We start from the raw sequence: 15,702 nt of genomic DNA, 5'->3' as shown, positions 1-15,702 counted from the left end.
GTCGTTTGAGTATTCAGTATAGGGGTTACGTATGTACTAAAACTCAAGAACCTGAATGAACGGCTCGCTCAACAATGTACTACTACTTCCTCATTGAGCGAGCCGTTCATACGGGTTCTCGAGTTGCCCAGAAACGATCTAAGAAAAAGCTCAAAAACCCCAAAAACTCTAAAGTTTGATTCATTTAGATGTACTGACTCGACATGAACGAATCAACAAAAAGACTCGAACATACCAGCGCTAGCAGGTGCCCCTTAGGACAATCAGTAACAAGATACATCATCGCTCCAAGTTTAATCAAAATTGGACCAGTGGTGTAGCAGTTATGGCCTTTCAAAGTTTGAATTTTTTTACCTTTAATTATAGCGTCCCCAAAAGTGTCATTTTTTAAATATCAGAACACAGTGCAGAAATGCATCATCCATCCAAGTTTCGTCAATATTGGACCAGTCATGTCTGAGATATCATGTGTGTTGTGTAATGTTCTCATTTATTCATTATTCTGATTACATTATGACAATTTGGGACAGCTGATACAAAAAACTACCACTAAGGGACTCAAGGGGTCGCCAAAGTCAACAACTTTCAAATTCTACTGGTAGTAGCTTTAAAATGACATATCGAACACTGCAGGCAGGTGCCATTGCAGTGTGGGTGTTATTGTGTTTTAACTGCATTTTGGGTTCTACTGTTGGAGATTACATTGGCCCTGTGTGTGTGTGTGTGTGTGTGTGTGTGTGTATCGGAGAGCAGCACTTCTGATGAACTGGAGGTACGTAAAGCTCTGCAGTGAAGTAAGTGATGAAATTTTCAACACAATCAATCATCATGATGGCAGAGATTAGGAAAATGAGGCCCCGGAATTATCCTTTCACCTGTAAGTACAAATATTTATGTACAATGTGTCCTGGGATGAACAGATATATTTTAAAGTAATAGTAAATATATTGAAGAATAATGTATCCTGAGATGAGCTCATAATTTAAAACATTCGTTCTCTTTACCTGCTTACTCCCAAATTGGGTCACGGTGGGCTGGAACCTATCCCAGCATGCACTGTGGGAAGGCAGGGAGACAACCTAATCCATCACAGACCAAGGCCAGGAATCAGACCTTCTTGCTGAGAAGTGATAATGCTAACCTCAGCCACCGTGCCACCCTTCAAAATATGTGAATATAATCCATGTCAAATGTATTTCTGTACCATGTACTGTATGTAATGTACATGTAAATGCATAGAACATATACAAAATTGGCCATTTTTGTAATCCTGACATACATTTCCTCCATATATTGTACATATGTGTACATATTTGGTTAAAAGCTACAATATTTTTATTCATGTGGTTTCCATATATGTCATTGAAGAACATATGTTGTGAAAATGTATGTAAATAAAGTCTTAATACTTAGCAGCACATGCTCAGATATCAGGTAAGTGACTGCAGGATTTTGAGTCATTGATCTGCGCATTTCTGAATTGACTGTGGTAGTTGGTCATAATCTTTTGAGGCCTATTCTATTCTGTTCTATTCTATATAGAGATTCAGCAATCTACACATGTCAATTAGTGGTGATGGGACACTTTGTTACAGCCCCACTTCTTTATTTAGACTGAGAAGACGGCTGGATTTGGCATAAAAATCTTGCCTAGTGCAGCTTTAACTCAGTGGGCGGCTCGGTACTAACAGTGACACATTGCATCCAGCATGGCATACATAGTAAGCGGTAATGAATTGCATGCATGTATAAATATTGTCAGTGATTCAGAATGATACATGTTCAGTTTCAAGCTCCTCACAAAAGCCAGCCTGACTTGGAAGTGAATATTTGTGGGACCCAAGTGTGTCTATTGCGCACCGTTTATGCCTATTTTGAATTTGGGACTATTTATGTAGCACTGCAGGGCAGCGAGGGGAGGGGGGGGTGCAACGCTATACCCCTGGAATCCCTTCAAAGACAAATGAACACCGCAAATGCATTCCCTCCACTCTCTCCGTTCACCTCTCTCTCTCTCTCTCTCTCCCTCTCTCTCACACACACCATCTTCAGTTTGATGTCTTTCACAGCAGCTTGTCAGTGGGAAACAGTGGAGCCTCCGACTCATACTGTTGACAGGGGTGATTTACACACACACACATGGCGCACTGTTCACTTTATACCACACACACACACACGCACACACACAGGGGCTATACATTCACTTACCCCCCCCCCCCCCACACACACACACACACACACACACTGCTGTTTGACATTTGGGCTTCTCTCCAATGGGCAGGCGAATGGCACAAGGGCATTTTTAAAACTCAGCCAGGTGCATATAAGCGGTGCTTGCTCTCTCTCTCTCTCTCCCCCTCTTCTAACTCTCTCTCTTGCACACCGGCTTGGGACTCCCTCACACTTGCTGTCAGAGAGGAGAGAAGTGAAGGAAGGGAGGGAAGGGAATCCGTTTTTTTTTTTTTATTGCCTGTCTATCCATTTAATCCTTAGTTGGCTGGGTCAGTGAGACAGACAGACAGGCAGAGAGAGAAACGGACAGCGAGACAGAGGTAGATCTACAAATACATACAGAGAAAAAAAATCACAACAGTCAAATAAAAGACACCAACAGGTAAAGAGATACAGCAGCAGTCATGTTTGGTTATGGCCGTAATAATTTTACCTGGAATGGGACTCTGAGAGAGTTGAAGAGCAGCTACCCAGCATCCTGTGCAGGTAAGCAAGCACAGACTGTGAGTGTATGTGTGTGTGTACTGTATGTATGATAGAGAGGGAGAGAGAGAGAGAGAGAGAGAGAGAGAGAGAGAGAGAGAGAGAGAGAGAGAGAGAGAGAGATGATTCAGATGATTCAGCCAAGGTTGACATGAACCACTAGTGGCACTGTCTGCTTCTCCACACCAGGGCCAAGCGGGGCTTTACCATGGCCAGGCCCAATGTTAAAACCTTGTAACCTTGTTCTGACCATTGTTATGTTTTGCTTCAATTGAAGGATTACATGGTCCTCTATGGTTAAGAAACTTATATTTTATGTCTGTTTTTGTATTATTATTATCATTATTATTATTATATGTTGTTTTGTCATAATTTTTTATATTTCTTTAATTATTTTTATTTTCTTTTATATTTTTATTGCATAATTATTTTTTTTTTGACCATTTCAAAACTCATTGGTTAACCTCAAAAATGCATGGTTGTCATGTTTAAAATAAGCTATTTGTCGTCGTTCCTGAAAAGTTTCTGTTTTGGAGATACAAGGTTTTCACCCGACAGCAACGATATCGGGACATTTCGGATCAAAGCGCTGTTCACTGAAACAAATAACCAAGCTGGCAAATCAATTTCTGTTGGCAACAAGATGCAGCGTGAATCGCAAGCGGTTGCGGAAACCAGACGATCCCGGTTTTGTCATAGAAAGCCTCCTGTGTTTGGCCCCGGACTGGAAACCAGGGATTAATGCCTTCGACGCTAGTCAAGCAGCTTTGCCATCTTGGCTATGTGACTCTGTTATGTCCTGAATGTGAGAGTGCATTCTCTCTGTTTGGCTCTGTCAGATGAGTGGCATAACAGAGAAGAGGAAGATGGCAATCGGTAACCCAATGTTAAATAGCCGACTGCTCAAACTACATCATGCTGAAGGTAGATAAGAATTTGGTGATTGGAATAACGAGTTTAAAAAAATGGCAAAATTGGACAAGGCGACAGTAAACATGTCATCCTCCCATGAATGATGCAGACTCCCTATGGGCCAATCAGGTTTATCTACATTGGAGTTACAACTTTTGCCCTTTAAAGGAATGGTTCACCCAAAAATTCAAATTCGGTTATTATCTACTCAAACCATTGTTTCTTCATACAATTTACCAGCAGTTCTCCAGGCTCACTGCCAGAGAAGCTTTCTTCCAGCCAATTGTAGTAAATGGAGGCCAGTCCTTTAGGCTTCTAAAAGGGCAAAAATTTCCACAAAGAAACAACATTTTATCAATTATTTAATGAAATCGAGTCTTCCTCCATTATATTATATTATATATTATTATTATATTAATATTATTATATATTATATACATTCCTAAAAAACACCAAACATCACATGCTTCACACAGCCTTCATGCAATGTCACATACAGCATTGCAGAATTTGTTATCAGAGTTTGTAATCAGAGGTAGAGCTTGTTTGAGCCTATACATGCATTACTATATATACTTGAATGCCCTACATTATATTTAACAATGTGCATTACTAGTTCAGGTCAGTAGTGATGCAGATGTGGAAAAAAACACCTGCAATACTGGTGTTTTTCTTACTTGAACTGAAGGTTTACATGATCATTTGTAGGTTCGGTGAATTTGGGCCCTGGAAACCGCTTTAAAAAACCCATTACAAAAATTCCAATATACATGGGCATCTATAAGAAAATGTAGTAGTTTTTAAGTGTGTGTGTGTGTGAGTGTTTGGGTATGTGTGCATGTGTGCATGTGTGCTTGAGTGCACTTGTGAGTGTATGGCTGTGTATGTAGGTGTGTGTACGGGTTCATGTAACACATGTATATTGCAGTTGTGTACTGTATATATATGTGTGTGTGTGTGTGTGGGTTAGGCCTATTGCCCAACTACTGTATCATGTTATGTTGCTATAAGCAGCACCTCTCAGAACTAAAAGCACTGGTCCTGTTTTAGCTTTTTGACTTTTACCCTGCCATACACACCTAAAGAACCATATACTCGCTGGCTTTACTCCAAGGTTATTTCTTATTTTAATGCACACATTAAAATACCTCGTATCACATCACAACATCACATTCCCACATACAGATGCATAACATCTACATGGTAGCAGCAGTCTGAAATTGTTGATATATTATTGATTTGTTAAGTACACATTAATACTATGGAAGGTCTTGATGAAAATCACCCTTTTTAAGTATGAAATAGAAGCAGAATGGGTGTTTGAAAGCCAATACTTATATTTTTGGATTGAAGTTGCCAATTGACAATATTTGTGCAGATATTCAATGCAAAAAAAATAAAATAAAAAATACATAAAAGTATTCAGTGTCTCCCCTGAAACTGTATTATTGTCAGGGGGGGAAAGCCTCTGAAACAGCATTTAGACCATCATGGGACACTAAAAAACCCCACAAAGGTTTCATTGCAGGTTTTAATCTAATCTAATCTAATCTAATCTAATTCTCTAGATTTTCTTAAACTGCCAAAGCAAACAGCAGAAAGAACAGCAGCAGTTAGGCAAACTTAAATTTGACAGTAATTTGGCAGAATTATTCTATTAAAAAATCTAGAGTGCATTTACTCTTTCTCTCTCATTCTCTATCTGTCTCTCTGTGCTGTGCCATGTTGCTCTGACACAGTATATATTACAGCTGTTTTTTACAGTAACCTAACCTGGGATGGTTCCCTACATGATATTTACAGTTCCATAAATGTTGGACACACTGTACACGTGCAAAAAATATCCATCTTCACAAGTCATTTGGTGTAGTGCTGAGTCTTAAAATCAGTCATTTTCTTGATACTAGTGATCTGCCTTGTTAAAAGATATTAATGTTTGTTTCAAGAAAGTTCTTGAAACAAGTGAAACTGCACTGGAAAGTGGAATTATCTAATTTTACTGAATCTCAGGCTTTTTCCAGTGTAGATTTTCTTCTATAAATTTTCCTGAATATTAAATCAAATTTGGCATTGTGCTGTCTTACTACATACAAACATTTTTCAACTATTCTATTCTATATTTGTTTGCCCCACTTTAGTTATGAGACCAAAATTGTAGGTCCACGGTGCAGACAACTTTTTAACAAACATTTTAATAAACGTAACAAAGTTGGCAGTAAAGAACAAATTTCCTCGACCCATAGAGCAGCATGTAATCCTTAAACTTCAGTTTAAACAAGAAAATCCCCAACTTCAGAGTTGTGAGATTTTCACATCAACAGCAAGAAGTATGACCAAGTACTGCTGGTCGCGCTTGGTGGAAAAACGTCCCATCTGCATCTGTGTATACAGTAGGGGAGAGCGGGGCCAGTTGTCACATGGGTAACTTGTCTCAGTGGTTTTATTTCTGTAACTACATATTTTAGAACCAAAATTCCAAATGTTTACTTATAGCCAAAATGTTTAGAGCCAAAATGTTTACTTTCTTAATAAGAGGTTACCTATGTTGATTACACCAGTCTAAGTCAAAACACTCTAACATAAGGCCAATTTTGATACCTGAAAGTAATGAAAATCTTCGTTTTTTTCCCCGTCACATTTGTTTCTTATAAAGGAATCTAAACAATTATACATTGTGACATAAAAGCAAGGGTCAGCTATATTCTGATAATAAATTTGAATGGTTTAGTCAAGCTGTGTGCTCAGGGAAGGGACCTTTGTCAGGAAGGCCTGGTTGTCACACTGATTTCAGGACATGGTGTCATAATTAGTTTTTTGGCTAGAAATAGATTTACATTCATTCTCTTCTGAATAAAACGTATTTTGGTAAATTATTAAAAATGTAAAAATGCCATTTTTTAGAGAACACCTTAATCTAGCTCGAAAAACATATATTGTATCTCAGTAGAAAGGCAATGCTGAAAAATACACCAATGAGTAAAAAGTGTGACGACATGCCCCGGTCTCCCCTAATAAAGATCCATTTTTAAAGTCCACCTGGCCTGGTTGGGATGCAACAGAATTTGATTTCAGGTTTTGTGTCTTGATGATATCACATCCCTTTAGTCCTTATGGTTTTCTAGATTTGGGATTTGTGAAAATTTTGTGCTTGTTATATTTGAATATTGCAAAGTCAAAGTTGATTGTGGCTTTGTTGGAACGTGAGGAGATTTTTTTTTTCATCTGTTGAGGACATGGCATGTTTGGGAAGGAGCTGTTTATGTTCACAACTACTGAATGAGCTGTCTATGATCATAAGAATAGCATAAGGGGAAATGTGTGTTAGGGTGGTTTTTGCTCTTGAAACATTCCTTGGCCGCATTGGAATGTAAAATGGTTTGACCCTAAACCTCTGCAGCCATTGGTACGGCACTGCTGACCATGCATGTGTGTTTCTCACACGCTACGTTACTATAGCGATGTCACGGACGAAGTTACACGAGAGTGTGTGTGAGAACGAGGGCAATAGAGTGTGCAAGTAGGGTGAGTGTACGCGTGTGTGTGTGTGTGCCACAGGTGTACATCATAACTCAGTCGATCTATCTGTTTTCACTGCTGTTACCTCACGCGCCCACACAGTCACCTTGCTGTTTTCACTAGTGTGTGTGTGTGTGTGTGTGTGTGTGTGTGTGTGTGTGTGTGTGTGTGTCTGCATGTGTCCCTTAGAAGACATTGGACAGTCATAAAAGCTCTCCTTTGTATTAATAGTGTGAACTAGGGTTTGACCGATATGGGTTGTTGAAGGCCAAAACCAATACAAATATTTTTGTATTGAACCTGCTGGTAGCTGATGTTTTGTGCCGATACTCAATACCTTTAAAATGTATCTATTTTCATCCCAAAAATGACAAGTATTCAGTGTTTTACCCCCCAGCTAGCTGCACTAAACCGATACCTTTGGGAAACTATTGAAAGAATATTGAAAAACTTTTTGAAGTGAAGCGCAGTTTTGCTAAAAGTTGAAACCTCTGTAGAGCTGCACTAGGCAACTTCACACCTTGGCGGCCCCAAGTGGCAGCGAGAGGTAACTGTTTGAATTTTTTAAAGTTTGAAGGACTTCATTACCCAGAAATGTTCAGTGACCATACCTGACACCTGAATTTAATTTGGGAAAATAGGGTGAATCTGTGGCATCCTAGTGGGGATGGGAAGCTCTTCTCCGTTGCAGCCCTACTTTGTGATTCAGACTTTTTACATAAAAATCTTGGCTAGTGCTAGCTTTAACTAGGCTAGGGCTAGCTTTAACTTCTAGCACTCAGTAGTTTGAGTTCTACAATATGCTCAGCTGTCAGCATTGTCAGGAACCCGCAATAGCGGATCCTTTCGATTGACATTAACAAGAAAAAGTGATGTAAAGAGTGATGTAAAGTGCTTTAAAGTAATAATACATCACCGTTACATGTAAATAAATCTCTCTTTTGCTACTCTCTATTGATCTAACACAGTAGTAATTCAACCTATACCCAGTTGATGAAAGTATAACCGGAGCGACCGCAGGGGCAGAGGGGGCGACCGCCCCAGGGCCCACGCTCAGTAGGGGCCCCCCTACTGAGCGGCTCGATTCATACCTCTATACGATCTCATTCCTAAATGACAACGATTCTGCCGCATGTTCATTAGGGACACCCATTGCATAAAATCAAGCGCTCCTAACAAGTGGCAACACTGCGTCTCACCATGTGACGAAATGCACACATGCAGAGCGGGCAGAAACCGGCAGGAAGGAAAACAACTCCAGAGAGAGACATGACGGAGAACAGTAGACACACACAACACTTGTTCAAAGCTTGTGTTCTAAATAAGAGAAGAGAGATGTAAGTTGATTGTTTTTATGATAAGTGTTGGATTCATCAAGCATTTGAATTAAGCTATTTTGTCTGCTAAAAAACAAGCGCATATCAGGCCGACAGCGCGTGTTTTGAACTCAATTCAATGCATTGTCATACGGTTATCAATTAAACTACCTAATTCCACTAACGTTACTTAAATACCACAAGGTAATGATGCTACCTACCGTTAACGTTTGTAGGGCAGCCGATTACAAGTTATCTACTGTTAGTGATGCGCGGGTCAGGTTTTTTTCAACCCGCGACAGCCCGATCTGACACATGTATCCATCCGACCCATTTTCATACACATAAAACAACGACCCGAAACCGATCCGCAACCCGAAAAAAAGATTCAGGAAGCCAGGTAAATTTCCAAAGACTCGTAATTAAGGCTATAGTTAATGCTGCACTGTGCAGTCAGTGTGCGCAGAATGTAATGTATGGATGGCAGGATAAACCAGCTGGAGATTGGAGAAGTTTAATACCGTTAATTCAATTTAAATTTCATTGGAATTTAATCTATACATTGTGTGTGTACTCTGTGTGAAGCCCATTTGACCCGCAAAGTTGATGTGACAGTCCCATTACAGTCAATATCATATTTTTTGTTGTTTCTGTCTGTATCAGGCAAAAGAGTGCAGTAAAAGTGTATAATAAAAATGGTTTTGCTTAAGAATCGTGAGAGACAATCGTGATCTCAATTCTAAGCAAGAAAATCAAGATTGTCATTTTATTCAGAATCGTGCAGCCCTAGTATAGTGTTGTAGACCGCTGTGTCTATTTTATGTTTATGTTATTCCCGTGTAAGAAAGACATGGTACTGAGACAATGCACCTGGCCTGTCGGCGTTCAGCACCACCGCCGATAGACAGCTGTCTGTGTGGTGGTGTCTGTGGTGCTGAACTGCCTCGGTGCTGAAACATTTGAACGCGACTGGCAACCTGTTTTCTTTTTTTGTTCTTCAGAACAAGCTTCTCTGACAAAGTGGCTCTGGCTTCACTGTATGTTTTCTTAGACATTGGCTTGCTTGGATCAATAAGTGACAATTTGTGTTTATGGATAGGATAGGATAGGATATATCAGCTATTTTACAGTTGTGAATTTTAAAATGACTTTATCAGAAGGGCCCCTCGAGAATACTCCGCCCCCTCTGTGCTGAGAGTCTAGCTCCGCCCCTGGATGAAAGCTTTTACATTTTCTGTTCTAAATACCCAGTGTCAGGTAGGTTTTTCCTCCTCTCTTGGAATAAATGGTGGCTCCGTGGTCTAAGGCGAGTACCATTTAACCGTGACGTCCTTGGTTCAAATCTGGCCTGGGACCTTTGTCGTCAGTCATCCCTCTCTCTCTCAACTGCACTGTCTAATAGGGCCGTGACATTGATCATTTATTTTTTTTAATTTATCGATTATCGAATGTCAATGTCACAGCCCTACTGTCTAACAAAGCAGAAATGCCCTAAAGATAATATAAAAACCAAAGAAAAAACAAATTGGTCCAACACTGAGAAACAAGCTGCCACCACAATATATGAAATTCTGTTTTAGAACAGACTCAGATAAAAAAGACATTTCTATGGAAATGTCTTTTTTATCTGAGTCTGTTGCTGTTGCTGGTCTGCGAAAGACCATCGGAGCAATACACTGCACACGTGCGCATCAAAACACCATCTAAAAAGTCTTTCCTAATTTAAACAGCAAGCAATACTATTCCATAAACATGCAATTAATCTGTGATGCCAATCTACCAGTGTTGGGCAGTAACGTCGCTACAAGTAGCGGCGCTACTAGTTTAATTACATTTCTCAGTAGCGTGGTCGTAGCGTCGCTGTTTTTGAATCAAATAGCGTTTTCAGTAGCGAAGCTGTTTTATTGATCAAGTAGTTTTAGCGTCCACAAAAGCTACATTCTCCCAGGCATTTCTAAAACTCAAGCGCAGCAGACCTTTCTGCTGCGGTCTGGAATAAAACTGCTCAGGATCGGTACGTGACGCTGGCGCCATACACGGAGGAACTGTGTCTGTGTAGCCGACGGAAGCACTTCCATATGATGGTGACATCACAGACCAATCCTTGGGCTGATGCCTGCGACGTCTCTGGTGCAGGAGAATACAGTTAACACACGTCAGGTCTTTATTCTTTTGCTACTGTGGTTTGAGTTGAGTTAAAAGAGTTTGTTAAAGTAAGTCTCCACAGCTTTATCCTGCAAATGTGCCCAAGTCTTCACTAGATTGAGCATACACACGCAAACAGGTATATATATACACACACACACACACACACACACACACACACACACACATGCAAACAAACATACGTTTTTTTCTTTGTTTTTGTTGCCAAATTGGTATTGTTATAAGAGCAGTTGCTCGCAAAGGCACAGCTTTTTTTTTTATAATAAACAATTGAACTGAACATTTTTTGCTGCCTATTTGTTTGACTGACAGTTTTTCTTGATCACTGAGATAACATTGATTTGGCATGAAGTTGGCCCGAAAAAAAAAAAAAAATTGCTTTGATGTAGCAAACTACTTTTGCCATGTTGCTCGCAGCTTAGCTAACTACATTTCTCTGGGAATAGCTTCAGTGTAGTGGAGCTTCATTTAATGTAGATTATCTGGTAGCTTAGCTCACTACATTTTCCAAGTAGCTTGCCCAACACTGCAATCTACACCCCCTAAATGTGATTTCCCGACTTGTTGGTGCTGCAGAACAGCAGGGTGGTCGCGCGTCTTGGCCAGGGTGCTGCTGGAGATGCACAGTGCATTGGTAAGTGACGTTTTCCACTGACTCAATGGAAGTTAAATTAACCAGGGTCTCAAGGCTAACTTAAATCAGGAGAGACTAGGATGAATGCTCAAATGCAAAACTTTATTCATGACATGAAACATGATGGAAACTTTGGCGTAAGCTCCATGGAGGAGCTCCTCCCATTTGTGAAGTTAGGAGTACATTCGGGATGGACGTAGGAATTAGGAAACTCTGTCCCCTTGGGGAGTTCCTCTGGAGCCTGGACATTGGTGGTGATGGGTGGAGGAGGGGCGAAGGTAAGCACAGCGACTGGAATGACAGCAGCATACAGCATAGTTCTGTGAGTAGCATAATAGCATAGTAGGTGAGGTGTTTATACTCCCGTCACTTAGACGATTGGCTCTTTGAAAAAGAGAGGGAAGTGACGGCTAACTCTGATTGGTTCTCTGGAAAAAGAGGGAAAGTGTTCGCCAACTCTGATTGGGTAAAGAGAAAGCATGAATGAATGAATGATTTAGGTAGTCTTCCTGATTGAAATTGCGTAATACTTCACTAGTTTGTCTCTAGGTGATAGAGGTTATGCCCTGACCGACCCTCAGACCCCTCAGGAGCAATCATGTAATTATCATCATACGCCACAGAGTACACCTAGGTGTGAGCTTATCATCTGATAGAGATGCTGTGAATCAAATCAGTGTCCAGGGTACGCACAAAATTGAGGGGTTTTCTATGTTTCATGAATTCCATGTTGATTTTTCATAGACACTTCTCAAGAACAAAAGTAAGAGGAATTTAAGAAAAGCTTTTGTGAATGAGGCCCAATACCTTTCTTTCTAGGGAAAATGTGCATGCATAATTATGGGCTTCCATCATATAAGTTTCACTCATGACAGCAATGACTATAACTTCCTCTTGGGGCGAGTCCCTTCCCAGAGAGCATGACAGGCGGCTGCGATGCCATGAAAAGCTGTTGCGTCCGTGTGTGCATGCATAGTTACGTGGCCAAGAGTGTGTGCATAAGTGCATACCACTTTACAAAAGTTGATGTGCCATAGCAGGCTTTGGAGTGTTCAACAGTTTAAAGCCGTCTCACATTACTGATGTGTCACCATGATAGGGTTGATGGTAACTCTACTCCCATCTTAACTTGATGAAGGATTGAGAGAGAGAGTGTAGGATAGAGTGGGCCAGAAAGAAAGGGAGAAGGATGGGCATAAAGAGAGTGATAGAGGAGGATGCCTGGCTGAATGCCTGGCTTAGTTTACTTATTATTAAAGCTACAGTAGGCAATTTCACACGTTGGCAGCTCAAAATGGCAGTGAGTTATTATTTTTTGCCTTCATCTGACAGTTCACTAGAGATCGACAGTAGCCGCTGCGATTATATTTAGCCTTAATGCTACACACTCTACCAGTTGAGCCACTGGGGGGCGCCAGTGAGTGTGACTACCCAGAAATCCTGTAAGGTGAGGTCAGTAAACTGCACACAGCACACTCATGTTTACCAACCCAGCCACTCTGTGATGCTTTATAGCATATCTCAAGCTATCTGAAGATGAAAACAAAGCCAATACAGTTGTATTGAAATGATGTAATGTATTGAAATGCAGTTGTCTGTATTCTAATGCACCAGCTAATGGAGATATAAGTATAACCACAATGTGTGTATGATATTTCTGGGAGGTTGCGGTGGACAGATACAGTATTTTACAGACAAACTTTGGCTGCAAAGGTCACAGCATAAATATTTATTATATATAATAATTATAATAATATATAATATATATAATAATAATTGATTATATATGATATAATAAATGCAAATGTGTTTCCATCGCTATTCATCGCATAATCATTCTACACTGAAAAATATTACAACAGGCATAAGACATGACAGGACAGTGAAAAAAAGAATCTATTGTGATTTGAGAGAGAGGTGAAAACCTAACCTCTCCACATCAATCACACGCTCATTTTTCAGACGGATGGCAATGCATTTTTGAAATTATACAATAGGTTTTCAATGGATTCCATAAGCTCAGTGGTTATGACACTTGCTCAGTCCATAAACTCAGTTCAATTAAAAAATTCTAAACCATCAAAAACTTGAGTGGTAACGTTATCACACACCAGTAGTATTTCCCTTAGAGCTTCCTGGTCAAGTTTTCTCTATTGTTATCTAGCTGCAGGTCTAAAGCCCGGGATGCATAGTCAATTTGGGTCATTGAAAATAACTTATTACTATATATGATATTATCTGCAGTATCAGGACTGATGCCACTTCAGCTCCCATGTACTTGTACTCAGATTGGCAAATGAAGCTTCCAGATATCCACACTTTAATGTCATGAGCTTTGGTGCAATATAAAACATTTGCAGCAGGAGAAAACTGTTTCCTGGCATGAAAATGCTGAAATGTTGCTATTTATCAAGTTCATAGTAATAGCACCTGTTGTTTAGAAGAGGAGCCTTGGCTGTGCAGGCTAAATGCCATTCTGTTTTATTCTGCCTACCTGCCACACTATTATTCATCTGTTAATCTATTCTGAATAAGCTGTTTTTGAGAGTCCATCAATAAGCTGTTAAATCAGTGTAAAAAGTACAGTGCTGAAAAACTGGTATTGGTGCACCTCAACCTATTACTGTTTACAGCCAAAGTACAATGCTTTTACCATGGTAAGCCATTGTGTTATACAGTATATAGTGACTGTCACCCCATCAGAGAGCTAGATCAGAGCAACCAGATGGATAATTGGCCATTCACTAGCTCAATACTTCACATACTGAGATTAGACTAGGAGTGAGAAGGATTGTAGTATGTTTAGTTGAAGGGAATGCTTTGGCAACAACTTTGGCTCTAATGCAGCAAAGTGAAGTGAGCCTTTGATCTTGCATCAAAGTTGTACTGAAACACCCCGTGCTTAGTATAACCCAGGGTGGCGAACAGAACAGAGAGGTGATGAAATGTGCAAAGCAAATGGACCGAGGTGGAGAGGTGTGGTAATGGGGAATGCAAATGGGAAGAAATTAGACATGGCTACACTGCCCATCAAAAGTTTGGGGACGCCACATTTTTCTTTATTTTTACTTTTTTCCACATTTTAGAATAATGGTAAAGACATCAAAACTATGAAATAACACAAATGGAATTATGCAGTGACCAAAAAAGTGTTAAACAAATCAAAACTATCTTATATTTTAGATTCTTTAAAGTAGCCGCCCTTTGCCTTGATGGAAAGGCAAAGGCTTTGGAAAGAAATTCATACATAGGATCAACTTCACCATTTATATTTGTCTAAGAAACTAATTTCAAGTATTTAAGCATAAGCCTTTAGATCAAAATGGCTTTAAGAGAATGAAAAACATAGTACATTCAATCAGGTGTCCCTAAACTTTTGACGGGCAGTGTATATTTTTGAGCTGGGAGGGAAAACAGGTTTGCGATGCCTTTTCGTCATTGAGTATATAGGGTAGGAATTCTGATGTCTGTGTGTATGTGTGTGAGTTGGTGTTCTATGCCTTTCCTAATGCTCCTGGCTTTGTTGAAGAACAAGATCATGGTTTCGCTGGGCTAAGTTTAGCAGCTGGACGCAGAACAAACACTGCAGTCGGTCTGTCTTGTCATCCACCCTGCTAATACAACTCATCCTCACTTCAGATTTGGCTTCCCCCTCTGTCTCGCCCTGCCAGTGTTGGTGTAGCTTTCACAGTAGGGCGAATGATCAAAAAACACAAAAAACAAATGCACGGCCAAAAAAAGATAATCCGTCAATAAAGAAGTACTCTTATTTCTCAATGGAGAAAAAACTGTTCATTTGGATTTTTTTTTTTAGGTAATTTATCCTGGGAAGGTGAACTGAGCTCCATGCAACACCCTGCTTCACATTCGCTTTCCCCACCCACATTTTCCCTGCCAGTCCGGGATTTGAACCAGGAACCGTCTGGTCACAAGTCGTCTTGTCTAGGCAACTGCAAAACATATTATAGGATAAAGTTTCTGCATTCTGTTTCCCTAAAAAGTGTCTTGCTGACGGAAACATAGCCGACGTCAGCAAGACACTTTTTCGGAATCGTCTTCTTAACCCAGTTAAACAAGTGACTTGTTTTTTGGGTCGACACGTGTAAACGTCACGACTTGGTTAGAATAAGCCGGTGAACTCATACTTTGATTATGAGGTTACTGTTGCATGAAGTTTCCTGAAAAGAACCATGAAATGATGTAGTATATAGAAAACGCCATCAGTCTGTCAATTTCTAAAAGAGTTTCCTGGAAAGAACTGCAAAACTATAAACTATTTATTGGAAAAATAATAGGCAGAGGTGAATTTGGTAACCCAATAATTATTCATATAGTTCTATAATATAGTTATTTGTTGAATTCCTTCCTCTAATTTCTAATTTTCTACATAACTACTACATAATTTAATAGTTCTGTCTTGGAAACAACAGAAGAAATTGGAGT

General features: G+C 39.9%; 1 protein-coding gene across 1 annotated transcript in view; it reads left to right on the top strand.

Moving 5' to 3' along the window:
• Positions 1 to 2,636: 2,636 nt before the first annotated feature.
• agbl1 (AGBL carboxypeptidase 1) overlaps positions 2,637 to 15,702 on the top strand; it is a 192,902-nt gene continuing 179,836 nt past the window's right edge. The window contains exon 1 of the mRNA XM_078283012.1: positions 2,637 to 2,718. Coding sequence (XP_078139138.1) covers positions 2,637 to 2,718 — 82 coding nt within the window. The remainder of the gene's footprint in view (positions 2,719 to 15,702) is intronic.

The sequence above is a fragment of the Centroberyx gerrardi genome, chromosome 4, assembly GCF_048128805.1.
Source record: "Centroberyx gerrardi isolate f3 chromosome 4, fCenGer3.hap1.cur.20231027, whole genome shotgun sequence".
In the NCBI taxonomy this organism is placed as follows: domain Eukaryota; kingdom Metazoa; phylum Chordata; class Actinopteri; order Beryciformes; family Berycidae; genus Centroberyx; species Centroberyx gerrardi.
This window is presented reverse-complemented; position numbering and strand designations above follow the sequence as displayed.